The 26,476-nt window shown below is 40.1% G+C and overlaps 1 protein-coding gene across 4 annotated transcripts in view; it reads left to right on the forward strand.

Annotated features, from left to right (window-relative positions):
* Nucleotides 1-1,710: 1,710 nt before the first annotated feature.
* The window catches only part of cacnb3a (calcium voltage-gated channel auxiliary subunit beta 3a), a 45,223-nt gene continuing 20,457 nt past the window's right edge, over nt 1,711-26,476 (forward strand). For all 4 annotated transcript variants that reach the window (XM_039684434.2, XM_039684435.2, XM_039684437.2 and 1 more), the window contains exons 1-2: nt 1,711-2,082; nt 4,443-4,535. In XM_039684434.2, coding sequence (XP_039540368.2) covers nt 2,002-2,082; nt 4,443-4,535 — 174 coding nt within the window. In that variant the 5' untranslated portion in view covers nt 1,711-2,001. The remainder of the gene's footprint in view (nt 2,083-4,442; nt 4,536-26,476) is intronic.

Consider the following 26,476-nt stretch of genomic DNA (forward strand, 5'->3'; position numbering starts at 1 on the left):
AACATCTCCACAGGCCTCTTCCACTGTGGTTGGTGGTATTGTTTAATAATGGCATCTAAATCCATTGAAAACAAACTAGACATCCATTTCTGAAAAAGGTTTTGATATTTACAGAACTTTTCTCACTAAGCCTGTCTCAACATCAAATGTTAACTATAGTAGAATTTTGGATACCTTTCCTAGTTTCTCTCAAGAAGAGGCCATAGTGTGTCACATGTCACAATTAGTGAGACTCTCATTTCATTTGAAAGTCTATATACCTTCTATGTCTCTTCACTCCTCTTGCATACTCCTTCCTTTTTGTTCATGTCTTCTAACTATTTTTTCCTCTTATTCTTTCCACTACTTTACCCATCTCTTCTTTTCTTAAACTCTCTCCTCCTCTCTCTTCATCTTTTTTTACCTGTTCCAATATTCACCTCCCTCTCATTACACCTCAACTCTCTCCACCACTACTCTTTCTTTTCTCCTTCTCATGACTATTCTTGTTCTTTTTTTAAAATGTGTAAAATGTCTGTTAAAAAAGATTTATATAAATTTCAAAACTTTCATAAGCCTTTATAAATGATGAAATACACCACAAATTCAAAATTTGTCACAAAGTGGGTTTAGTTTTACTCTTACCTGATTTGTAATATCTAGGCTATGAAATGAATGAAGCAAATAACTATATCACCTTTTAAATAAAATATTGGAGATTAAAATAATTTCAGATTTGTCTAATTTGAAATAAACACAAAAAATATAGATGGAAAATTAACAAGTAAGAAATGTACTTTTGCTATGGTTAAATAATTGTTCAGTGATATTTTACAAAGATTTCTAAATTTTGTCGCATTTTTTTTCTCTATATAGTGTTGATGTGTGGAAGTAGGAACAAGTGTGTTACCACCAGCCCTGCGTTACGTTGTGCCCCGCTCTAGCCTATGGCCCAAAGTGCCAGCAGATGGCATAGTTTCCTTCTTCACAGAGAATTACTGGCAATATTGATAATATTTAAATGTTTCCCTTTTCTGTAGGTTTCAAATCTCATTCTCAATGCTGCAAGAGGTGTTTTGGGAGGAAGGTTCGGGGAATTACACGATTGGTGTAATAGAGAGGGTCTGTCTACTACACAGGATGCAGTTTCATTTTCTTTTTTTTTTAGGATTTCTAACCCTTTCATTAGAAAATCACTAACTTAAATTCGACTAAAATCCCTGCACTCTTACTCTGTCTGAATTGCGTTGCATGAGCTTTAAATTAACTAGGCTATACAGTATACGTATTTATTTATAAAGATGCAACTTAAATACAGTACCACATTAGCATTAGGCCTATTATTAATATTATTTTTTAGGGCTGCCCTTACCATGCGAATGGTCAAATTCTAATTTCTCCGAATACTTATGCCTACTTTAAGTGTACATTTCATGCATTATGAAAAAAAAAAATCTAAAAAAAATGTTCACTTTAAAACATCGCTTTCATTAGCTTTAAATACCTGACAAGTTGTTGTAAAACCACTGCAGTGGATCTACTTATTTGAGAAATCTCAAAGTTTAGAATATTAAACAGTATTCCAATGCCACTGACGTTCTTTTGTTTACTCTTTTGTTTTGTCTAATGAGTTTTGGGTGGGAAATGTGTATTGCTGGAAACAATCGGTAATGCATATGTACTGAACAAGTGGCAAATATAGCGCGCTCTGGGGAAAGAGTGGGAGAGGGAGGGAGAGAGAGAACCAGGAGAGAACGCAGCACACACACGGCAGCGCGCGAGACAGAGACATCATTACAAAAGGCGCATGCACAAGAAACAAACACATTGCATTTGTACACCTGTATTGCTGTCTTAGTTTATGATAATATATCTTAGGATCTCTGCGAATAGCGCTCAAATAGAGGCGTCACTGTTCACTCTCTCTCTTCCTCGGCAGGCATATGTATTTCGTATCGCCGTTTCTTCCAGTAAGCACCAATGCATGCATGCACCCGCCTCCCTGGCTGCGCTCTCAAATAGATGGTGCAAGTAAAGATGTCCAAATCTTCCGCAGACCCTCTGTCTGGTGTAGAAAGCGCTTCTCAGTCGCACTATTTCCAGGTAAGACTTTTGGGGGCGATTTCTATCTGTTCTCGTAAATGGTTAATTTTTGGCTACTTGTTGTTGAGCTGTCGTGCATTGAAGCCTTCATATATCTGCAGAGCGATACAGCTACACAACCTACCCGTGTAATATAGCCTTTATCGCGCTTTTAATTAGACACGCGAAGTTGTTTTTAATGAGCGGAGGCGAGATGTTGATAAGATGTTAAATGCTCCTCCGCCATCCGCGAAACTCCCCTGTTTTTCCTCCGCCCTGAGATTTCACTCCGCAACCAAGGCCTCGTCCTTAAGGCCAGGAATCTGTAGATATTGTGTTTACACTTCAAACACTTTTCTCTTTCAGTTTCTACGGATTGGTACAAACGGCGTTAAAGTGAATAACCCTTACTAGTCAGGTCATGGGTCGGGTCGGGTCTCACCTGTAGCCAACTTAAGTCTGGTCACCTGTCCTAGTCCCGTTTCAAACACCAAGCTAGTAGCTGTGTTTTTGAACATTATGGTTGACATAAGTTGATTGTTATTCCAAACAAAAGTATACCATCTTGAACCAGAAACAATACTGGTCATTCTGGCGTCAAGCAAATTTTGGTGAAAATGTGTCTGTTCAGTCAGCTAACCAAATTGCATCAATTAATGTTTATCTTTGACCATTTTCCAAAACACCTACCCCCAGATAGCACACTTACATCTGCAAGATGTCTGTTAAAGATCACTTCATCTGGATAGCATCTGCTGTTTACTAACATCTGATAGACATCTTTAAGATGTCAGTTTAACATACATTCTAAATCATTACATCTTAAAGACATCTTCTAAACATCTATTTGGCATGTATTGCAGATGAGCAATCACTAAAAAATACGTCTTCCAGATTTACACGCACATCAAATAGATGTCTCAGTGATGTACGTGTGCTATCAGGGCCATCTTAACCTGGATTTTCCTATACAATTTTAAGGCAATTTTGCAAAGTTTTAGCAAACTGGTGGCTAATTAGTCTGAATTCGTACAACCTTGTTTGTACATTTGTGTGCAATATGTACACCCAGTAACCTATGTTTAAGAGTGGATCTCCATGCTTACTTTTTTCTTCTAAAAATCATGTTTTCACAGTGTATGAATTCATATAAAATCGCCACCTTGTAGCTACGTTTTCTAGTGTGACCGGGTTGGATTTACAAACAGAAATATTGTCTAATACTAAAAAAATAAAACAAGAACAAGAAAGATAATGTATCGGTGGAGTAGAGTAGTCTTGCGGGCCAGTTGCCTAAATATAGCCACTATGTTAAAGGGATAGTTCACCCCAAAATGAAAATTCTGTCAGTTTTTACTCTCCCATGTTGTTCTAACCCCGTAAGACATTCGTTCATCTTCAGAACATGAATTAAGATATTTTTGATGAAATCTGAGAGCTGGATCACTCCTGCATACTAGTCCATAGGCTTCTTGAGGGATTGAAACTTGCCGGCCTCGAAAAGTTATTAAAGACATCGTTAAAATAGTCCAAGTGACTACAGTGGCTCAATCTTAACTTTATCAAGCGACGAGAACACTTTTTGTGCGAAAAAACAAACAAACAAAAATAACAACTTTATTTCAACTATTAATTTCCTTCTCTCTGGGCGATCTGTTGTACGTCACACGCATCACACACATGACCAGCATCGACCAATAGTGAGCCTACGTGTGACGTTTAACTGACTAGAGGCCCAAAGAGAAGGAAATTAAATATTTGAAATAAAGTTGTTATTTATGTTTTTTCACACCAAAAGTATTCTCGTCGCTTGATAAACTTAAGATTGAGCCTCTGTAGTCACTTGGACTATTTTAACGATGTCTTCAATAACTTTTCGAGGCTGGCAAGTTTCAATCCCTCAAGAAGCCTATGGACTAGTATGGAGGAGTGATCCAGCTCTCAGATTTCATCAAAAATATCTTAATTCCTGTTCCGTAGATGAACGAAGGTCTTACGGGGTTGGAACAACATGAGGATGAGTAAATACTGACAGAATTTTCATTTTTGGATGAACTATCCCTTTAAGACTGTGTCTTAACTACTGTAACTGCCAGTTGGTCAGACTAGTTAAGAACAGAAATGTAAATTTTTTTAGTGTAATCTGAGAGATTCCTGTCCCTCCAATGACAGCTATGCAGCTTACACTTACTTAGACTTTTCAAAAAGAATCCACTTTTTATGAATTAGTTTTACGATCTATTTAAAAAGTTAATTTTTTTAATAGATCGTAAAACTAATCCATATCAGATGAGTGAGACAAGATAAAACAACACCTGCTTTATGAAGTGCAGACAGGGCACCAGGTGACTGTTTGTGTTGATGTGGTTGTCTCCATGTAGCTACCACGAAAGTTGCCAAAGCGCAAGGGTCGTTTTAAACGCTCAGATGGCAGCACCTCGTCTGACACCACCTCCAGCTTCATCAAACGACAGGTAAGACTCCGCTTAATCAATCAGAGCATCCATATTCATACAGATGCCAGTGTATTGTTTCTGTCATTATGTATTTATGTGGGGTTGTTTGAGTGGTCACTGTACTGTATGTGCATCACTGCTTCACAGAGGTTGTGTAGTGTGACCAGGGGAAGTGACTTAATAGAGGCTGAAATTTTGACAAAATGTCTTATTTTTACAACATATATAATAAACATAGCACATGTATATTGTATTATATAATGTATGTTTCATAACATAATAAAAAATCTATATCATTTTAAATAAAAAACGTTTAAATATATCAATATACATTAATATACTTAATATACTTTTTTTCGTTCATGGAAATGGAGTGGTGTGTTGTGGATCGGCATGAACGAATAAATAAATAAATATTTTAACACACATATAATATATATATATAAACCCGTCGGTTTCAAACTGATTAACTTTATAAAATGTTTGTTTTTGCCTTAAAATAAATTAAAAACAAAATAAGAGCATGGAGGTTACAATAATTCGGTTTAGATATTGATACTTGATGCATCTATTCATGTCCATGGGGTTTGACTTGTCTCACATTTTATTGAACAATCATTTGGCATTAGACATAAAGTTGCAAAGTTAAGATGGAGATGATAAAGATGAAGATTCAAAAGGTTCCAAAAGAAAAGTATTTAATATAAAACAAGCTCAAGTTATCCACAGATGAAGAACAGGTATCGTGACAGCATGTAAGACGCGACAATACCGAACAACTGAAGTGAGCACAAACAAGTTGATGTTGATGTACTTAAATGGCCGAGGTGGAACCAAGGGGCCGAAGGACTGAGGCGACGGCGGTGTGAGTGAGGACTGAGGGATAGAGGAGCCCAACGGAGCCGTACGGGTGGAGGGATGGAGCACAGCTGACAGCTCAGAAGGACCAGGCTTGAGCCAGTGGGACGAGGGAGCCCGGTGGAGCCAAAGGGACAATGGTCCCAGGTGGAGCCTTTGGGGAAAGCAGCCAGGGCGGAGCTGATTGGCTGGCAGGCCGAGGTGAAGCTCAGGACTCCTCATGCCAGGGCAGCGCTGGGAAAAGAAGATCTCTTGCGCAAAGTTGATGTACCGGCCAGTGTCCAGCATGAGCACAAATAACTTAAAACAGTGATAATGAGACGACGACTAACAGGTGTGATGATTAATGAGTGTCCATGGAAACTGATGACTGGCGGGAAACAAAGGGAGATTACGATTACAAACTAAGACTCTGTTTACACGAGAACACTCGCGGCTGAAAGCGTAAAAACATTTTATCAGATGTGCCTTTGGTTTACACGGCGATGGCGTTTTTGGGGCTTAAAAACGCGAAAAAGTGAAATCCACCGCCCGCCGCGTTCCCGTATAAAGGGTAAAAACGCAAAAGTCTGCTTGACAATGAAGGTTGTATGCTGGTGCTGTTATTAATACAATAAGCACATGCAATGTGTAAAACAAGGACACTTGTATTTGAATATTCGAATGTGTCCTTGAATTCCCTTGATTTATTCAGTTTGACATGTCTAAACAGCTTGTGTAATGTGTATAATAATAGCTGATTACAGCCATAGGGTTCATTTATGCTGTGATTCGAGACGTGGCCACTAGATGGAGGCAGTTCCATTACTCTACTCACTGCAACTTCTTCATTTATTATTTAAGAGAATCTTTTGAAAACACCAAAAGAAAAAATAGGTTATGACAAGCGCACTGAATTTCTCCATGGCACACTTCAACATCTATGTCAGCCTCGTTACATCAATTAATTTCCTCTGTAATGAGTGACCCAAATTCTTCGGTTTGTTCTGCTCACACCATATAAGCTCATTTGTCTTTATATTCAGCCTATCAAGAGTGACGCCCTTAGATACCTACTCCAAATTCTTCTGTTCAGAAGTTTACAGATAAGGTTTAAATGGCATTAATGGGGACATTGATTATTTGGGCATCCATCTGCCATGCAGCAGAGAGTTTATGTGTGTGTGTGTATGGAAAGAAGAGGTGGCATATTGAGCGGGTTGTTAATTTTCATGACCAGGAGGTCTTGGCAGTTTCAATTTTCTCTCAAAATATCACAGTTCTTAAAATAGTAAAATAGTAAAATATTAATGGAGCTCATTTGGAGTGAAGCCTTCTGGCGAATGTTAAATCCTCATGTTCTGTCTTTGTTCATAAAACTTGTGGCGTGATGCCGTATCTGAAAAAAGCATATGTGACGTACATCATTGAATCCTTACGTGCTTAAATCCTTAAATGTACCGTCTCTTTTATGTGGACTTGTGGCAGCTTCTAGGGGTGTAAAAGACAGTGGTGAATGTGCTGCATTTGATAAATGGATGCTTTACTTAAAGGCATAGTTGACCCAAATATTAACAGTCTGTCATCATTTACTCTCCCTTAAGTTGTTCCAAACCAGTATAAATTTTATTTCTTCTGTTAAACACAAAAGAAGATATTTTGAAGAATGTCAGTAACCAAACAGTTGATGGGCCCCATTGACTTCCATAGTATTATTATTATTATTTTTTTTTTTTAAATGGAAGTCAGTGGGGTCCATCAACTGTTTGGCTACCAACATTCTTCAAAATATCTTCTTTCGTTTTCCATAAGATTCATATAGGTTTGAAACCAATCTTTTCTTTGACTCGGGTGGGGTTGTCTTGCTGGATTGTGACTCATCTCTGCAGGAGAAACAGTGGCATTTACCTGCTGCTGTTGAGAGGATCTATTTCAAGACCCAATCCCATCCCATCTGCTTTCTTATTGTATGGAAACGTACCCTAAATGAACCGTGTCTTATATGTGGACTCGTGCCAGCTTTTAGGGGTGTTCATTTTTGCATGGAAATTAATATTGATTAAGTATATATAGCCTTAAAGATCTCTGTGTATAAGCCTTACAATATACAACAGTGTCTCTCTCTCTCTCTCTGGTTTCCTTGCATTTGATCATTTCTGTGCAATGTATCATTCCTCCTTCTCTGCTCGCTTCATCCACTCTGAGAAAACATATACAATTCTTGATGCAGCAGAGCCAAGATGAAGAATATTTACAAGATTTTTGCTACATCTTACTTCTTGCATTAGCTATGGTATTATGTATTATTTTTTGAACAAATACCATGATAGTAAAATTGTGTTTTTTGTAAATATGATGGTACTCGTTTTTTTTTTTTTACTGCAGTATATATCAAAGTACCATAATGTTACCATTTGACACCATTACTGTACCACCACAGTAGCTACTATTCTGTGAAAGAGGACTCTTGATCTAAAGGCTTGCATAACATTCACATCTATGAATCCTTCAGCCCCTCCCACTCCAGAGTACTTCAGGACACTCTGGGAAGAGAAGGCATTGAGTGCGATGCTGTGTAGTGATTATCTTTCTGACACCTTGCTAAACAGACATTGCATAACTAACTCTCAACCACTCTCATGTACCCCAGTTTGGACACAGAGTGGAAATCAGTTTTTTTTTTTTTGTGGTGCAGGTAAATACAGATAATAGACACGTGCGGTTATATTTTTGCTGTTCCGTTTTAATGTGTGAATTCAAAATATGAACTTGGTGTAAATTATTATCTGATTGCTTGGAACTATTATAGCACACTTCTCCAATACCACCTTCACAATTTGAAAGTCCGCTCCAGCCCACGAGGCCAGCCCAGAGTCCTCTCCAGCCCACGAGCCCAGCCCAGAGTCCTCTCCAGCCCACGAGCCCAGCCCCGGAGTCCTCTCCAGCCCAGAGTCCTCTCCAGCCCACGAGCCCAGCCCCGGAGTCCTCTCCAGCCCACGAGCCCAGCCCAGAGTCCTCTCCAGCCCACGAGCCCAGCCCGGAGTCCTCTCCAGCCCACGATGCAAGTCCCAGAGTCCTCTCCAGCCCACGAGCCCAGCCCAGAGTCCTCTCCAGCCCACGAGCCCAGCCCAGAGTCCTCTCCAGCCCACGAGCCCAGCCCAGAGTCCTCTCCGGCCCACGAGCCCAGCCCAGAGTCCTCTCCAGCCCACGATGCAAGTCCCAGAGTCCTCTCCAGCCCACGAGCCCAGCCCAGAGTCCTCTCCAGCCCACGATGCAAGTCCCAGAGTCCTCTCCAGCCCACGAGCCCAGCCCAGAGTCCTCTCCAGCCCACGAGCCCAGCCCAGAGTCCTCTCCAGCCCACGAGCCCAGCCCAGAGTCCTCTCCGGCCCACGAGCCCAGCCCGGAGTCCTCTCCAGCCCACGAGCCCAGCCCGGAGTCCTCTCCAGCTAGCAAGCCCAGCCCGGAGTCCTCTACAGCCCACGAGCCCAGCCCGGATTCCTCTCCAGCCTGGAGTCCTCTCCAGCCCACAAGCCCAGCCCCAGAGTCCTCTCCAGCCCACAAGCCCAGCCCCAGAGTCCTCTCCAGCCCACGATCCCAGCCCGGAGTCCTCTCCAGCTAGCAAGCCCAGCCCGGAGTCCTCTACAGCCCACGAGCCCAGCCCGGATTCCTCTCCAGCCTGGAGTCCTCTCCAGCCCACAAGCCCAGCCCCAGAGTCCTCTCCAGCCCACAAGCCCAGCCCCAGAGTCCTCTCCAGCCCACGAGCCCAGCCCGGAGTCCTCTCTAGCCCACGATCCCAGCCCCGGAGTCCTCTCCAGCCAACAAGCCCAGCCCGGAGTCCTCTACAGCCCACGAGCCCAGCCCGGATTCCTCTCCAGCCCGGAGTCCTCTCCAGCCCACAAGCCCAGCCCCAGAGTTCTCTCCAGCCCACGAGCCCAGCCCGGAGTCCTCTCCAGCCCACGAGCCCAGCCCAGAGTCCTCTCCAACCCACGAGCCCAGCCCAGAGTCCTCTCCAGCCCACGAGCCCAGCCCAGAGTCCTCTCCAGCCCACGAGCCCAGCCCAGAGTCCTCTCCAGCCCACGAGCCCAGCCCAGAGTCCTCTCCAGCCCACGAGCCCAGCCCAGAGTCCTCTCCAGCCCACGAGCCCAGCCCGGAGTCCTCTCCAGCTAGCAAGCCCAGCCCGGAGTCCTCTACAGCCCACGAGCCCAGCCCGGATTCCTCTCCAGCCTGGAGTCCTCTCCAGCCCACAAGCCCAGCCCCAGAGTCCTCTCCAGCCCACAAGCCCAGCCCCAGAGTCCTCTCCAGCCCACGAGCCCAGCCCGGAGTCCTCTCTAGCCCACGATCCCAGCCCCGGAGTCCTCTCCAGCCAACAAGCCCAGCCCGGAGTCCTCTACAGCCCACGAGCCCAGCCCGGATTCCTCTCCAGCCCGGAGTCCTCTCCAGCCCACAATCCCAGCCCGGAGTCCTCTCCAGCCCACGAGCCCAGCCCTGGAGTCCTCTCCAGCCCACGAGCCCAGCCCGAAGTCCTCTCTAGCCCACAATCCCAGCACAGAGTCCTCTCCAGCCCATGATTCCAGCCCACGTTACAAGCCCCAGAGTCCTCTCCAGCCCATGATTCCAGCCCACGTTACAAGCCCCAGAGTCCTCTCCAGCCCATGATTCCAGCCCACGTTACAAGCCCCAGAGTCCTCTCCAGCCCACGAGCCCAGCCCGGAGTCCTCTCCAGCCCACGAGCCCAGCCCAGAGTCCTCTCCAGCCCACGAGCCCAGCCCAGAGTCCTCTCCAGCCCACAATGCCAGCCCCAGAGTCCTCTCCAGCCCCAGAGCCCAGCCCAGAGTCCGCTCCAGCCCCAGAGCTCAACCCAGGGGGGGTTCTGTCACAAGTACACCGGTCCTCCCTCACTACTGCGTTCCCTCCCTCACTCAGCCATAATCTACATCTGCACCTGATCAGCACACTCATCACAAAAGTATTTAAGCACACACCTCAGCCTCAGTCATTGGTCTGGTCAACGGCTTAAACTAGGCATTACTTACCTGACAACACACCTAAGATATTTACCTCCTGCTATTCCTCCAAGTTCATATATTCCTTGTTCCCTTGTCCGTTCTACAGCTTGCGTCCCTCCAGCATTCCCTCTATTCCTGTTAGACAAGACATTGTTTGTTATTCAGTCACTCCAATGGCAACCAAAAGGTGTGTGTGGATATACTTACCAATTTGAGTTACATCCTATATATCGTCACCTGCTACCCTAAGAAAAGAAGCATTATACTTGCACTGCACGTTGTTTGGGGTCTTTATTTACCTGTGCTGGACACTGTTCAATAAAGCTTTGTGTTGTATTTTCATCAATTCATCAATGTCTCAGGTCTGATGTCTCCTAACAATTTAGTTCACTTAATATATAATATAATAATATAGAACTTTAAATGTAGTATTGAACAACACCTATAGTTAAAATTATAATCAAGCATTCAACATGTGCTTTATGTTAGATAACACATCATAATAAGTATACTCCTTTAAAGCACGACATAAGATTATTAAAACAATGATTTAAAATGCACTTGATGCATGATCATGGCTCGATTCAGAATAGATAGGTAAGTCTAGTAGACTGGACACATACACAAACACACATGAGAGAAGGTTGATGATGTGATGTCATTAGCATGAATGAGAGGGCGGGATCTGTGATGTCATGATCGGTGATGTCATGATGGCAATGAAGGTCAGAGAAACAGATTGTGAGTCTGTACGTACCTGCAGAGCAGCTTGTGTGTGTGTGTGTGTGTGAGAGAGCTTCTGATGGAAAGACATTAAGATTTTAACATCTACCAGTAAAGGTAAACTTTTCTTTTCTTTTTTTGTTGAATCATCAAAACAGGTGATCTGGTATTCCGTGTTTGAAGAACATACTCATCAATTACTATTAATTACTGTCTGACTATTCACTGTTAAAGGGGGGGTTGACTGCTTTTTTTCTTTGCATGATTGTGAAATATAACATGTATTGTTGGTTTTTCGTTGGTCCCACTTTAAGTCCATTGTATCAAATTATTAATTTCAATGTAAGTACATAGTACTTAAAGCCACTTAATATAAAGTGGGACCTTTTCGTTTTTAAAAAGTCTTATTTTTCTTAAACTTCACTTTTATTGTCAGCTCCTCTGTCCTTGGATGAGCGGTTGACTTCCTGAGTCTATGAAACCACTCCCTCAGAAACACGTAGTGGGCTCAGATTGGTTAGCTTGGCCCGGTGTGTTGTGATTGGCTAAACTAACGCTCACGTTATCTGGAACATTAATGCCCATTACCTTTACGGGCGAAACGTGCACGTCATGAGCTCCGGTCCAGATGTAAATATGCGTCGAACTGCAGTATCGGTTTGAGGCAGAATCAGACCGAGAAAGCCGCGATGAAGAGAGTCAAACAGAAACTCACCACACATGGCTCTTAATAAACGTTTCTGAATGATAATTTGCTACATTTTTTTAACTTTATACACGTTTGTTTAACACAATAGCATCTGACTGGCAACAATAGCAACTGACTGGCTACTAATGTTATACTCAAACAGCGTTGGAATTAGTTTACGTTCTTGATCAAATTGAAAATAATGTCATAAAACATATGTACATGAAAAATACATTTACAACATTAGTACTTATACAAAATTCATGTTTGTACGCGTTTGTCGTAGACACAAAATAGCATAACTAATAGCCTAGTGGCAATAAAGCCAGCGCTGGCATTTGAAAAAAATAAAACACAAGGCTACGTCTGGAATTATACATGCAAATACATTTAAAATGATTAAGTCTTAGCCTACTTACAGGTTGTGGCCCAACAACTGCTGTCTCTGGTTTTAAAGCTGGAACTGCTTCATGTTTTAGTAACAGTTTCTTGTTGAATCCGGTGTTGAACTCGTGGAGATTCTGGAAGCTGTCTTCCGTTAAATGCGCAGCACAGAGAGCTAAATTACGATCGTCATTTTCAGGAACATAATCAAACATAAATTGTATCCATTGTTGAAGAAGTAGCATCCGTGGGAAGCTCGAAGACATAAGACCTGACAGCTGCGTGAACAACACACTCGACGAGCTGGAGCTGCTGAAATATGCGCATGCCCTTTTCTGCATATTGAAAAACTAAATGTGTGTTGACATATAAACATACAATATAAAACAGATGTCACATAGGGCAAAATGTGTTAAAATTTTAAAAAGTACGCTAATGTAATTTGATACTGCAATGGCTTCGGGGAAGATGCTTGAGCATTAATTTGCATTGTTATGTTTAGTTTTTACCTAAAACCTACCGTTCAGATGGTAATGGGCTGCACAAGTATGGACATGTCCACATTCATGCATTTCATGCTTAAACAGCTCACCCTTTTAAGCAGATTTAGTTCACAAACAATTGACAGTCATGACCTAAATATGGTTTACATTTACAATAAATCAGTTCAGCATTAGTAACTAATTATTCGCGCCATCAGTAGATCCAAGCTCATTTTGTGTCAGACTTGTGAATTCAGTGAATCGTAAACTGGAGACTCCCTCTCACAGATCATTATGAACCAGTGAGTTGTTGATTCACGAATGAATCTTTCAGTGTGTTCGAACACCACTATCGTTTCTCTGACCGGGCGATGGTTTCTTAAGTTCAAAATAAAGAGGAACGACGTCTTTTTATGAAATGTAGCCGAGTAAAAATGACAATATTATTAAGTAAAATACAAATACTGTCCAACACTGTTTGAGTATTTGGTTTTGTCTTCTCTTGGTGAAACAACACCTGTCAAAAAGAACAGATGTAGTTTTATGTCTTTACTCGTTTGGAAGTTACAGTAAAAGTATGGCAATAACATAATATCATTTGAATATAATTGGAATCGTCTTCAATTGTGTAGCAATTTATAAAAAAAGTTACCAGTTTTATACACGTTTTATTTTATCTCCAGAACCAAAGCTTGTTCCTCTGACCAAAAACCAGACAGGAATTGGTCAAATTTAGACTGAAGAACCATCTCAGACAGACACAATTATACACAAACACACACTCAGATAAATTCTTCCTCCTTCTCAATTTTGAGAGAAAATCCTGATGATGATGGCGTTTTTATACAACAATGAAGGAAAGCTCCGATATTATTGCAGGGTGTGTAGCATTGAGAGCAATGGTGAAATCCATCGCATTAATAATGGATGGAAAATGGCCGCTCTGACAGTTCACAAATGGCCATAACATCATTAAGGATCACTTAGCAGGAGCACTTTTCCCGCTTGTGCCACGCACAGGCCATAAACTCAGGGATGGTAATGTGTAGATATATGGGTGCTTCATTCCTGTGTCTGCCTTCTCCTCTCCTTAGTAAACAAACAGTTTGTCCCATGCATTTTTCTATTGCCCTACATGTTTTTGCGGTCCCCAAGAACTCAATAGCCCTTTGTCCGCTTATGTTTTTGTTGCTGGTACAATCCATGAATAAAATACACTTTAGTGCGCTATTACTTTTTAAAGCAATAGAGGCATAAATGCCATGTTGTTTTGTTGTGAAAAGAACCAGACACATAAACTATTATCCAACACACAATTAACTTATAGCGTGAAAGAAGTTGCTAGTCCCACCTCAAACTTCTCAACTCTATTCAATATTTTGCTCCGGAATAAATTCTATTCACATTTATTTGTATAGCGCTTTTCACAATCCATATTGTGTTTCAAAGCAGCTTTACAGAAAACATACGGTTCTAAGATAATACAAATCATGCAGTTAGCTAACATCATGTGTTCATTTAGGCAGAAACAAAGGGCACATTAAAGCAATTATTACAAGATGTGATCATAATGCTTATAATAAAAGAAAATTTGGCAGCTGTGTATGTTGATTCAGCTGTGTACGTTGAATTTTTTATATATTTAACACTGTCAACTTGTCATGATGAACTTTTATGTTATACGTAAAATATATAACTAAGGATCATTAGCATCACAGTGAAAACTAATTCCATGTTTTCTAATTATATTGTCAAGGGGGGGCAACATGTATATGAAAAATAGCAGGGGGCCTAACACAGACCCTTGCGGCACTCCATAATTTACTGACATTAACCTGGATAATTCCCTGTTTAAATAAACAAAATGGTAATGGTCAGATAGCAGTTAGGTACTATCTAAACTACCCTAATGCCTGTCCCTGAATAGCAGTGTAATTTTGTAGTTGATCTTAGAGTATTTTATGATCTACTGTATAGTGTCGAACGCAGCACTAAGATCAAGTAAAACTAGTAGTGAGGTACAGCTTTGGCCAGAAGCAAGAAGTAAATTATTTGTAATTAAAACGAGCACAGTTTCTGTGCTATGATGGGGCCTGAATCCTTAGTGAAAATTTTCATAAATATATATATTTTTTGCAGCGTTTTCTAGTATTTTAGACATAAATGGAAGATTTGAAATGGGTCTGTAATTTCACAATTCATTTAGACCTAGTTGTGGTTTCTTAATGAGAAGCTTAATAACTGCTAGCTTGAAGGGTCTTGGGACATGACCTAGAGAGAGAGAGAGAGAGAGAGAGAGAGAGAGAGAGATAGACGAGTTAATAATATTGAAATGAGACTCTTTCTGCTACAGGTAACAATTCTTTCAGTAATTTAGTGGATATTGGATCTAATAAACATGTTGTTGCTTTAGATGCAAATGATTTATTTAGCTCTTCCTGTCCTATGGTTGTAAAGCAGTGCAATTGTTCTTGAGGGCTGATAATTGAGGCCGAATTATAAAATGCTGTCAAAGGTTTACAGCTGTATTTCTGATGCTTTTGATTTTCTCAGTGAAGAAATTCATAAAGTCATTACTACTAAACTGTGTTGGAATATTCAGTTTAGGTGACGTCTGTTTGTTTGTTAATCTAGCCACTGTACTAAATAAAAACCTTGCATTGTTTTGGTTATTTTCTATGGGTTTTTGGAGATGCTTGACCCTGGTGGCTTTTAGAAACTTTTTATAGCAGATTTTTTTGTGAATCTATCTTTAGTGGTTTGGATAATTTTTCTACCTGGTCGATAACATGGAGCGATATGCCAAATATCGCAGTATGCATGTAGTGATTATTTGTGACATCATCACTCTGTGTGTCTACATCCGGTTGTAACGAGTGGTTATTTCAGTCAAAGATGCTCTTCTATCTGCTTGAATCAGTCGGCCCATTCACCTCTGACCTCGAGCATCAACAAGGCATTTTCGCCCACAGGACTGCCGCATACTGGATGGTTTTCCCTTTTCACACCATTCTTTGTAAAATTGTTTGTGTGTGAAAATCCCAGTATCTGAGCAGATTGTAGAAATACTCAAACCGGCCCGTCTGGCACCAACAACCATACCACGCTCAAAATTGCTTAAATCACCTTTCTTCCCCATTCTGACATTCAGTTTGGAGTTCAGGAGATTGTCTTGACCAGGACCACACCCCTAAATGCATTGAAGCAGCTGCCATGTGATTGGTTGATTAGATAATTGCATTAATGAGAAATTTAACAGGTGTTCCTAATAATCATTTCGGTGAGTGTATATATATATATATATATATTGTATGTATAAATAATTTACAATAATTGCAATATTCCAGAATTGTCAATTTTGATTTCATGTTGACTAAGTCACAAATTATAAAATGTAGGACTAAGGGTTTGTTCAAATCCTGTTACTTTACCTAATATATTGTATGTGATATTAAAAGTGATGCTGCCATATAATAGTAGACATCAAAATCAGTATGTGATGGTTACAGCAAAGATCATTCGCTCTCACTCGGCCTGTTATGTTACATCTCTACAGCAGAGCTACCTACAGATGGTGTGTGTGTCTGTGTGTTTAGTCATAGTTTGGGGACAAATTTGTTCCCAGAAGTGAGCTAAATAAAATTAAACCATTCTTTGGGGACATCCAGGGATGTCCTCAATTGGAAAACACTGCAAAAATAATTTTCATAACAACAGTATATTCGCCTTCTGTCCAGTCAAAAAATATACATCCTCAAAACAAGCTGAATTTACCTGAATATGTTATATTTGGATACTTAAGGGAAGTTTACATCACAAACAATAACTATAACATTTTAATAATTATTCTAATTCTTTGAGAAAAGGGAAGTCCACATCACAGCTATAACCATAACGACAGTATTTTTTTCAGCCAATGACTGATGAAAACATTGACAGCCAATTAGAATCCACCCACATTTAAAAAGCTTGAGCATTTAAAGCAGCAGTTGGCAAAACTACAGCACATGCTTGTAATAGACAGAGCATTATCAGCATGTAAGGCTTAACTTTCCCCTGGACTTGAGACTAGCATGAAACTTTGTTACTCAAACCTCTGACTACCGTTGCTTCTGATTGCTTTTTGAGGGAAAAGCCGCCCATAATTGCTGGTCTAGGATAAGCTTTCTCCAAAAAAATAGCATATTGGTGAAATAGATTTGGTGTTTGCACTTATGAGAGCGTCAAATGTTTCTATTTACAGCATGTTTTTGCATCACTGAGCAGTGTAGCCAATCACAAACGTATCTGTTGATTTCTTGAGCGGCAATGGCCAATCAGAGGTGTTTAAGTTAGAATTCACTCACGCTCTTTCTAGGCTTTGACTAAAACTTTTGTTTTGCTGCATTAGTTAAAGGGATACTCCATTTTTTTTGGAAATAGGCTCATTTTACCACTCCCCCAGAGTTAAACAGTTGAGTTTTACCGTTTTTGAATCCATTCAGCCGATTTTCTGATATTTAGAAGAATATCAGTAACCAGACAGTTTCTGGTCTCATTGACTTCCATAGTATACTGTGGAAGTGAATGAGACCAGAAACTGTCTGGTTATTGATATTCTTCTAAATATCAGAAAATCGGCTGAATGGATTTGAAAATGGTAAAACTCAACTGTTTAACTCTGGGGGAGTTGTAAAATGAGCCTATTTCCAAAAAAAGTGGAGTATCCCTTTAAGGCAATGGTTATTTATTTTAAGAATAAGATGCATTGTGAACGTAGCTGCTTTCATAACCAATAATTTATTGGGAGCGTTCATGCTGGGATGATTAGGTTTCCTGACATTCTATTTAAATGTGGTTTTAAAGAGGACGTGCATCTCCTTAGCCTAACCCCAGAGTTGGTTCACCCACCGCCTCTGGTTATTGTGCATCGATGTGGATGCTAATGTCATCTTTATAGTTATTGTTCTTGTTATTTTTACCCTTTTTGATTTTTTTGTTTGTTTGCTTTAAGCATAAAACCAACACCATCTACAGTAGTGAAGTGAGTTGTTTAAACCATTTTAACATTGAATGTTTGAACCAAACATATTTAGATGGAAAATATTACACAGCTTAATTTGTATTTGAGAGACAGTACAGTTGTTGTTTGGGTTGTGTGTGAGCATCTCAAGAGACATGTCCTTTTTTCATGGGACTTTTGGTCACATTGGTCTCTGTCTCTCTTCCCACACCTCTCTCTCTCTCTCTTTTTCCTTGTCTTCCTCTCCTCCCTCCCATGTGTACTGCTCGCTTTGTTTGAGGCTGTTATTTGGAGCTGACAGAATCAGGGCTGAGTTTCAAATATAGGAGGAAGCATCGCCATGGCCTCACCAACCGGAAGATCGTCTCCCAGTCCCACCAACCCAGAAATTTCCATTCATTTTCCCCTCTATTTTTTTTAACTACATTGATTCCAGCGATCTCCTTTATCATTCCACCCACGGCAATGTGGTTTTACTCACAGCAGGAGGGATTTACACTATTATGTCTTATCGAGGTCTTATTATTCCCTTATATTTCCGCCTGCCTCACAACGAGGTGGTATTGTTTGATAACCCCGAGCATATCTTGATGTTAAATATGAATGTGTCCGATGGATAAATGATATCCGTGATGCAGTGAATCTATGGAGATTACACCGAGAGAGGGAGATGATCTATGTGCTGTAAGGGGAAAGGAGAAGCCGGGGGGCGGGGTGGGATTGGGGGTATTGTGTGCTATATTTGGTGTTGCAGTGAAAGCGCGAGTGGGTGTGAACCAACTTCATCTGCCATCAGAGACTCACTAAGAAAGGGGGTGGAGCTAAACATCTGCACACATCTGAGCTGGGGCTTTGGACGGAAACTGAGGGTGTGGTTGTTGCTTTTTGTAAGGAAGCAAATCAATTTATTTCCAAAAACAATGATGTCATAATGGTAGCCGAAGAGTATAAAAATGATGAAATAATGAAAAGTTATAAGATAGTGATTGAGAACAAATAAAACACCAACTGCATTTACATTTACATCTATTGAGAATGAGAATGTGACATCACGTGCGTTGCATTGTGGGAAGGCTAGATGTCTTAAGGTGGAGTTTCTATCGTCATCACCGGCGGCCATCTTGTCACAGGCAAGATGATGTAAGATGAGTGGTCAGCACGAACACAAATACTCTTATCTCGTTGAAATCTTGACGGATTTACAAACGGTTTGGTTTCTTACAAACGTTATTAACGTGGCTATAATTATCTGGATGATTATTTATTTATACACTTATTATTCATAAGTATTCTCTGTCATAACTACATCTCTGACGATTATAACAAACCAAACCGTTTGAAAATCGGGAGAAAATTGAGCAAGTTATGGTTATTTAAATAGTACATGTACCATTAACACAATGTTACGAGTGAGCTACCTGTGACAAGATGGCCGCCAGGTGCAGACGTCGACCTCCATTGGCCATCAGCGTGGATGACATATCTAGCCTTTATATACATATCTATGGGTAGGATACGCTATCCGTTGTCATGGTTACTTCGGAAGTTAGACCGAGAGAAATAGCGACAGAGAGAGAGAGCAGCTTGATATTTGTTTGCATTTTTGAGATAAGGCACAGTTTCTTGGGAATAATATCAGGAAAGACTAAATAACAACACCAAGCAGCGTTATTTAGGGAAACTACTTAACATCAACAACATATGGACCCATACGACCTGCTACAGAATGGACGAAAGACCCAAAGCACTACCACCTTTCACATACCCTGACATATAATATTGAAACAATTACCTGGTTTATGGTATCAGTGCCGAACGTTACTGCCGACACAATGGAAGAGTTCGGAAGCTTTAAAGCACGCAGTACTCTGTAGTTTTTAAATTACAACCTTAATAATATTTTTCCAAAACCCTTGAGATGGTACATCGACTTACAATAGGTTGAATGACTGGTCTGCCATAGCCTGACGTGGTCCGTATCGCTTTTACTGCCATTCTGTAACTTCAGGGAGGTTATACGGCATACGTCACTTCCCTCACTTCCAATTCTGACGCGAGAGCCCAATGAGCAGGTTTTTTACTATAATATTGACGACATTGCTATTATCTACCAACAAACTTGAATTGAGTGAGCATATCCATTATGTAAAACACTTACTATCGATAACGTTACTATAGATAACGTTACTATAAAGACGCTGGCTTGTAAACGTGAGCTACGCAATCTTTTGACGTTTGAAAAAAATAAAGCCCATGACACTATATTCATAAGACATGCTGAAATATATGCCAATGTACCTGGAATGAAGACATTTCACACGCCACACTGGAGTCTGCCCAAGATGTGAAAACTCCTTCCTTCTGCAGAGTTTGGGGGTATCGCTTGTCAATAAATGCACGCGTGTATCTAGTGTAACCATGACAGATTTTACGAGAGTAGTAGAAGACAATACTGTTTCCCAACTGTATGGGGACCCCGAGAGCAAAATTTAAAAAATAACATAATGGGGCTTTAACACTTAAGCTTATGAACAATTCTGCTGTGGCTGCGTGCAAGACTTAGAAACCCCCAAACCTGTAACGTTAAACTGCGAGAGTTCAGGCACACTTGATGTTTCAGTCCTCATTCATATGTGGAAACACATCTGATATGAATCAGATACGTGTATTTGCATCTGCCGTGCAACATTAAGCGGACAGATCGGACATTCCCCTATCACTGAGTCATACGTCATTAAAAAGTGTCCTTTTAAAACATTTCTCGGTACAGAAATATCTATAACAAATTGCAAATCTCTTGCTGGATAGTAGAGTATTAATTGTGTTCATCTGTGTTAAATAAAAGGTGAACTGTGCTGAAATGTGTTGCTTTTGAAATCATTCTTTGCTCGCTGTTGCTGCTGTTTATTGTTTATTGACAAGCAGTTTCTCTAAATAAAGCTGGCTAGCATTGCTATTTAGTTTCTCCCGATATAGAACCCCTTTAATTTATCTTTCTTCTCCATATCTTCCAAAGAAACTAAAGCGTATTGCTAAAATGTAAACAAATAGAGTGCCGAAGTTACAACGTCTCTCTGTAGGCCAAAACGCGGAAGTGAGTTAGCATTTTAGCACTCCCGGTTCTCTCGCTCTAAAGCCTATGGGATTTTTGAATGGGTTTTTGCTAAATCGCCTGAAATAAGGTCTGTGGTGAACAAAGCCTCTAAATATTTTCAAGTTTTGATCTATGACATAGATTACACAGTTATAACCTGCTTGTGTTTTTTTTTTAAACTTTATTATGTCTGATTGTGTTTTTTAAAAACTTTATGTAGGCTTCAAAATGTATACATTTTGAATTAACTTGTAAAGATTATCTTGATAGACAAAACGTGTAAGGGTCACAACTCTTTGTTAAACACAGATCTTATTTTTTGCAATTTTCCAAAAGTCTATTGGGAAAATGCATTGCTTTTCGACCGAGGGAACCCATGCGCCGCTAGCTTCCGAGTTGTCCTACAAAGTGACGTCATCACTTCGGCACTCCCCATAGACCCCTTTTCAGTTGGTAAACATGATGACGTTTTTTTGTGGGCGGAGCTTAGGTGGAGGCAGAACGATCCCTCTGGCCGCTTCACTAACGCTAGTTAGCAAGTATTGTTAGCTTGTTTTTTCAACAATGACTGGAGAAAATCCGATATTATCTTAATGTGTAAGGTCACTCAGTGTCCAGGACCGCGATTGTTATTTCCAAAAGTTATTTTTAATGGACGGAACCAGATTGGCCGAGCCGTTTTCGCCTACACGCTCACTCAATGCATGGACGATCTGATAGGATTAACGTTACCTTACCTCGGTTGAGTGGCCTGACTTCTACAGCTACCTAATAGAGAATCGTATCGTAAAGAAAATCGTATCGTACCGATCGTAAAGAGAAATTGAGGGAATATAAATCTTTAGATGCCTATATGGTCCTGTACAAGACTTGTGTGTATGATCCGCAGTTCTGCCGAGCCAGCGCCGAGACGACGACAATGTAAAGAGACGAAAATTACGTTGCGAATTTAATGATGTGAATATTTTCTAGAAATAAAAATTCCAGATACAGCATATTCATTTTTCATCAATTCTAGCACCAAACAACACAACAAGATGACATTTAATAATAGTAACAATCATTTAAGCTCCTAATTATGTAGCCGAATCTGTGCTGGTTTGTATTGGCTGCCTCCAGTTTTCACTTTATTTTGCCTCCAGCTAGGGCCGTGACTTAACTGTGACGTCGGCGCAAAAGGGGTCTATACTGCGCTAAGCTGTCTGCCTCTCTCTCGCTGGAATGTTTAGTCGCGCCTCTGTGAAGTTCTGAAAGCGTTGCCCCTGGCAACCGATAGCGTCTCCTACCGTCATGGCCGACCGGCTCAGACCCCGCCCAAATCGGCACGTGACCCTCAATATATTCCCTGGGAATCAAACCCATGAGCTTGGTGTTGGAAGACCCAATGCTCCACTCTTTGAGCTACAGGAAAGCATTATAACAAACCAACAAGCAATAGCCGTCATTTCAGCATCTAGGCTAACTATAGACCCAATAGTCCGGCCATGAGTAACCCACTTCTAGACAAAATAGTTTTTGCCAAAATAACTTGTGAGATGTATGATATTCCATCATATTAGCAAAGTCAACAGAGAGATTGCAAGGTTTCATTTCTTTGACATGTTCTATGCTATTTGGAGCCAACTGAGATGGTTGATATCCCATCATGTTACCAATGTCAATATCTACAAGATATCCTTAACATTTCATGACATTGTCAATCTGTAGTCACGATTTAGCTATTGAACAGCTATTAGACGTCTTTTATTGCTTGCTGGGAAACAGCAACCCTCTAGAAAACTCCTAGCAATGTGTTTTAAACACTCAGAACACCCTAGCAACCACATCACCATCCACAACAACCTATCAGTGACATACATTTCCATAGAAGAATGTGTAAAAAATCTAGCTCAATTTTTGCAACTGAATGCACACCTCTGATTAAAATGTGAATGCACACCTCTGATTAAAATGTTCAACACAATACATCTTTTCTTTGTGTTGTTTTCTGTGAGCTAGCCAATATATCTTCATCAAATCAATATCCTTCAGCAAAAAGAGAACAGCACAGTAGTGCTCAATTATGTTTTTGTTATGAGGAAGATTAATTACTGATGTTGGATGAATGCTACACGGAGACAGTGGCGATGACACACAGCTCACTATAAACTAGCTGAATCTGCAAAAACAAGCCTTCTGCTCAGAGCTGGAGAGAGTTAAATATGCTAATGTCTGCACTTTCTCGCCTTTTTTCTTCTTCTGTGTGCTGTCGTGAATATGGTCGATAAGGGTGTGTGCGTGTGCCTGTGCTTTACCTCATTCCTCGTCAATATGGCATTGTTAAAACAAGATGTTAGAACACTGGGTAGATGGCACTGATTTTACCTGGGATGCTTTATGGAGCAATACGTCATATGTATATATATATATATATATATATATATATATATATATGACATTTATATATATATATATATGACATTTATATATATATATATATATATATACACACACATATTAATATATTAACTGATTAATTGAGATATTTAATAATTTCAAGATTATCAGTATTAACCAAGAACTGTGCCAGATTGGCTGAATAACTGAAGTGACCAATGGATAGTGCACATTTTCTATTTTCACATATTTATAGTCAATTTTGAGTAAATTGTTATTTGTGTAAAATTTAAAATGATTTGGTTAAATGTGTATTCAGTTAAATTCATTGAGTTAAATATGTACGCATGTATTGATTTCAGTGAGTTTATGTAATTTCTATCATATTTGCTATCACCACATTGCATTTTGTACTGTGGGGTCCAAAAAGTCTGAATCCACTAATGTAAATGTTTATATTTTACATTTCTCCTCTTTTTTTTTTTTTTTGGATTACAAATTATATATTGGCATTAATATAATGATCCAAAGAGCATGCTTCAGTGCCATTTCCAGAAAAGTTGGGACATTAATAAAATCAAGAATCTGTAATTTGTTAAGTCGAACCTTTATTTAACAGACAAAAGTACAAAAAAGATTTTCAATGTTTTCACTGACCAACTTAATTGTATTTTGGAAATATAAACATATTTTGATTGTGATTTTTTTTTCACACTCAAAAAAAAAAAAAGTTGGGATAGAGGCAAAAAAAAAGTGAAAAGATGATAGAATATCCAAGTTAAATCCAAATCTTTCTTTTTTAAAATAATAAAATGTACTGTTAATTAAGATTAAATTACATTTTGAATCACAGTAGTTATCAATAGTTATCCAAACACTACAATAAATGCATAATGTGTGTGTGTGTGTGTGTGTGTGTGTGTGTGTGTGTGTGTGTGTGTGTGCATGACAACATTGAAACATCAAAGATGTTTTTTCTTTCTAAAGATTATGGAATCTGGTGGAACTCAGAAATGCTGATGCGAGTCTTCAGTTGTTGGTGATGATGATGATGATGATGCTGATAGAGTGTTTGTTAAGCTTTCAGTCATTCCCCCCGAAGCGTTCTGCTCACTGCAGCTCGGCCAGTCCTGAGGTGCTCAATTTCAACCCTCCCTCCATTTTTTCTTCATCTAACAGCTTGTACCGCCCGCTTGCATTTCATTTGTCTCCCGATTTCCACACACACACACACACTCTCTCTCTCACTCTCTCTTGCTCTCTTTCTGTCTTTCGCCTTCCTCCATCCCTGCTGTGAGGTTCTGAGGGCAGTCATGACTGCTCTGTTTTGGGCTCTGCATCTCGGTGTTGTTTTTGACTGGCGTTGAGCGTTATTGCTCTTCAGAGTGGACCAGGAAGGGCCACCAACCACAAGACTTAGAGAGTCCTGGAGGCTCTCTTGAGCTCATAGAGAATGAGATAGCATTAAAAACGCCTCAAACCATTGTCTTGAAGAAGGTAAGTGGAATTTACCTGATTAGGTTTTTTAGGATTAGGATCATGAGAGAGGTGATTTTTAAGATTAAGGTTAAGTTTTGTATATTATTGTTGGTCTGGATGCACATATTTTAGCATTGCCTTATGGAAGATGTTGGAAGATCGCTTTGAAATGCAAATTCCACTGTTTTTGGCATATTTGGGGGATTTCTGTTTTATTACAGTCGAATCATTACGACTGCCTCTGTTCCCTGCTGTAGTGCTGTAGTAATCTGTCACCTTAGAGGCCGTACAGATGAAACCTGAGAGGATCACTCTGCCACAGATCACAGGTGTATTTAATGTAATCAGATTGAATTTCCAACATTTGTGGTGTACAGGCTCCAGTTTTACCCCTGTGGAATCTGTTAGACGTGTGTGTTTTTTTTGGACGGTTTAAAGCTGGATGTCTCCATTAGGACTAGACCATTAGAGCAGTATTTGATGACTCACTGACCATAAGCCTTTCAGCTCTGGTGTTGCACCGGTGGTTCATTGCACACTGTAAATGATGATTTTTGACAATTGTTAAATTACAGGTGGAACTCGAAAAATTGGAGTATTGTGCAAAATTTCATTTATTTCACTAAGGCCGTGTGTCCACCACGCGCCTGGTGTACTTTTTCAATTGTTTTCAATGGGAGCGCCACGTTTTTTAAACGTAACGAGACGCTGAACGTTTTTTTCATGCTCAAGCTTCGCCGTTTTTTTACTTCTCGCCGAAAGTTGAAAAATTTTCAACTCTGGATTAAACGCAGCGCTCATCACTGTCACTTTTTACCCAGCTGAGCCGCCCAATCACAGTGGAGGAGGGGCGGGACTAAACCACACTGACCAACTGTCACAACATTCTTTCTGTACAACGACATCAACCAGCAGCGCTAACCGCACAAAATGGATGAAAAATACATTTTTAGTATGAAACAAATGATCTGAGTTGGGATGGGTCCAGGCGTAGGTCCACCATAGAGGGTCCCTCCCTCAGGATAAACAGAGAAACTAATATTTGCGAAGACGCCATCCTTCTTTTGATGTACCAAGTACATCAGGATTTACGGGACGTGTTCCCGGTTCCGGCTGATCTAAACTATGCAGCCTAATTTTGAATTTAGGAAGTCTATAGTGTGTTATGTGTATGCTAGGCCAAAGAGATGTGTTTTTAGTCTAGATCTAAACTGACAGATTGTGTCTGCTTCCCGGACAATGTTAGGAAGATTTTTCCAGAGTTTTGGTGGTAAAAATAGAAAAAGGATCTACCACCAGCAGTCGATTTTGATATTGTAGGTATTATCAACTGGCCGGAGATTACATTGGATTACTTTATTGAAATTCTTTAATTGAAAATTACTGTTAGACCAACCTGAAAAACTTGAAAAGCACTGTTTGAAAACTTTAGCTGGGCAAATAAAAATTATATTAAAAAATCCTTAGCGTTGAGCCCTTCTTCTGATTCTTTTTTTTTTCTTTTTTTTTTCTTTTTTGTAGCATTAACTAGAACTATGCGGAACATATTTAGTTCCCAGCATGCTTTGCATAGGGCTGGATCAGGACAGTAAATGTTGAAATTAAGTAGTTAAATTAAGTAAATGGAAAGACCTGTTAGAGTATAACATTTAACAGAGTTTTTATGTTATAGTTTTTTGTGTTTACCATTGTGCTGAAATAATTGTGTAATGTCTTGTCAATTGTTAAAAATATTTTACCGTATCTCTATTAGTGAGTCATAGTTGTTAAAGTCAGCATTAAACAGAAGTTGCAATAGTCTTTTCTTCCCGACTGTGACATGTATCCAAGTGAAAGAGGTTCTTGAACAAGACAAAATGTAGGATGGGACTCTTTGTCCTCAGGGATT

Source organism: Pimephales promelas, chromosome 20 (genome assembly GCF_988280905.1).
Source record: "Pimephales promelas chromosome 20, fPimPro1.hap1.1, whole genome shotgun sequence".
Lineage (NCBI taxonomy): Eukaryota > Metazoa > Chordata > Actinopteri > Cypriniformes > Leuciscidae > Pimephales > Pimephales promelas.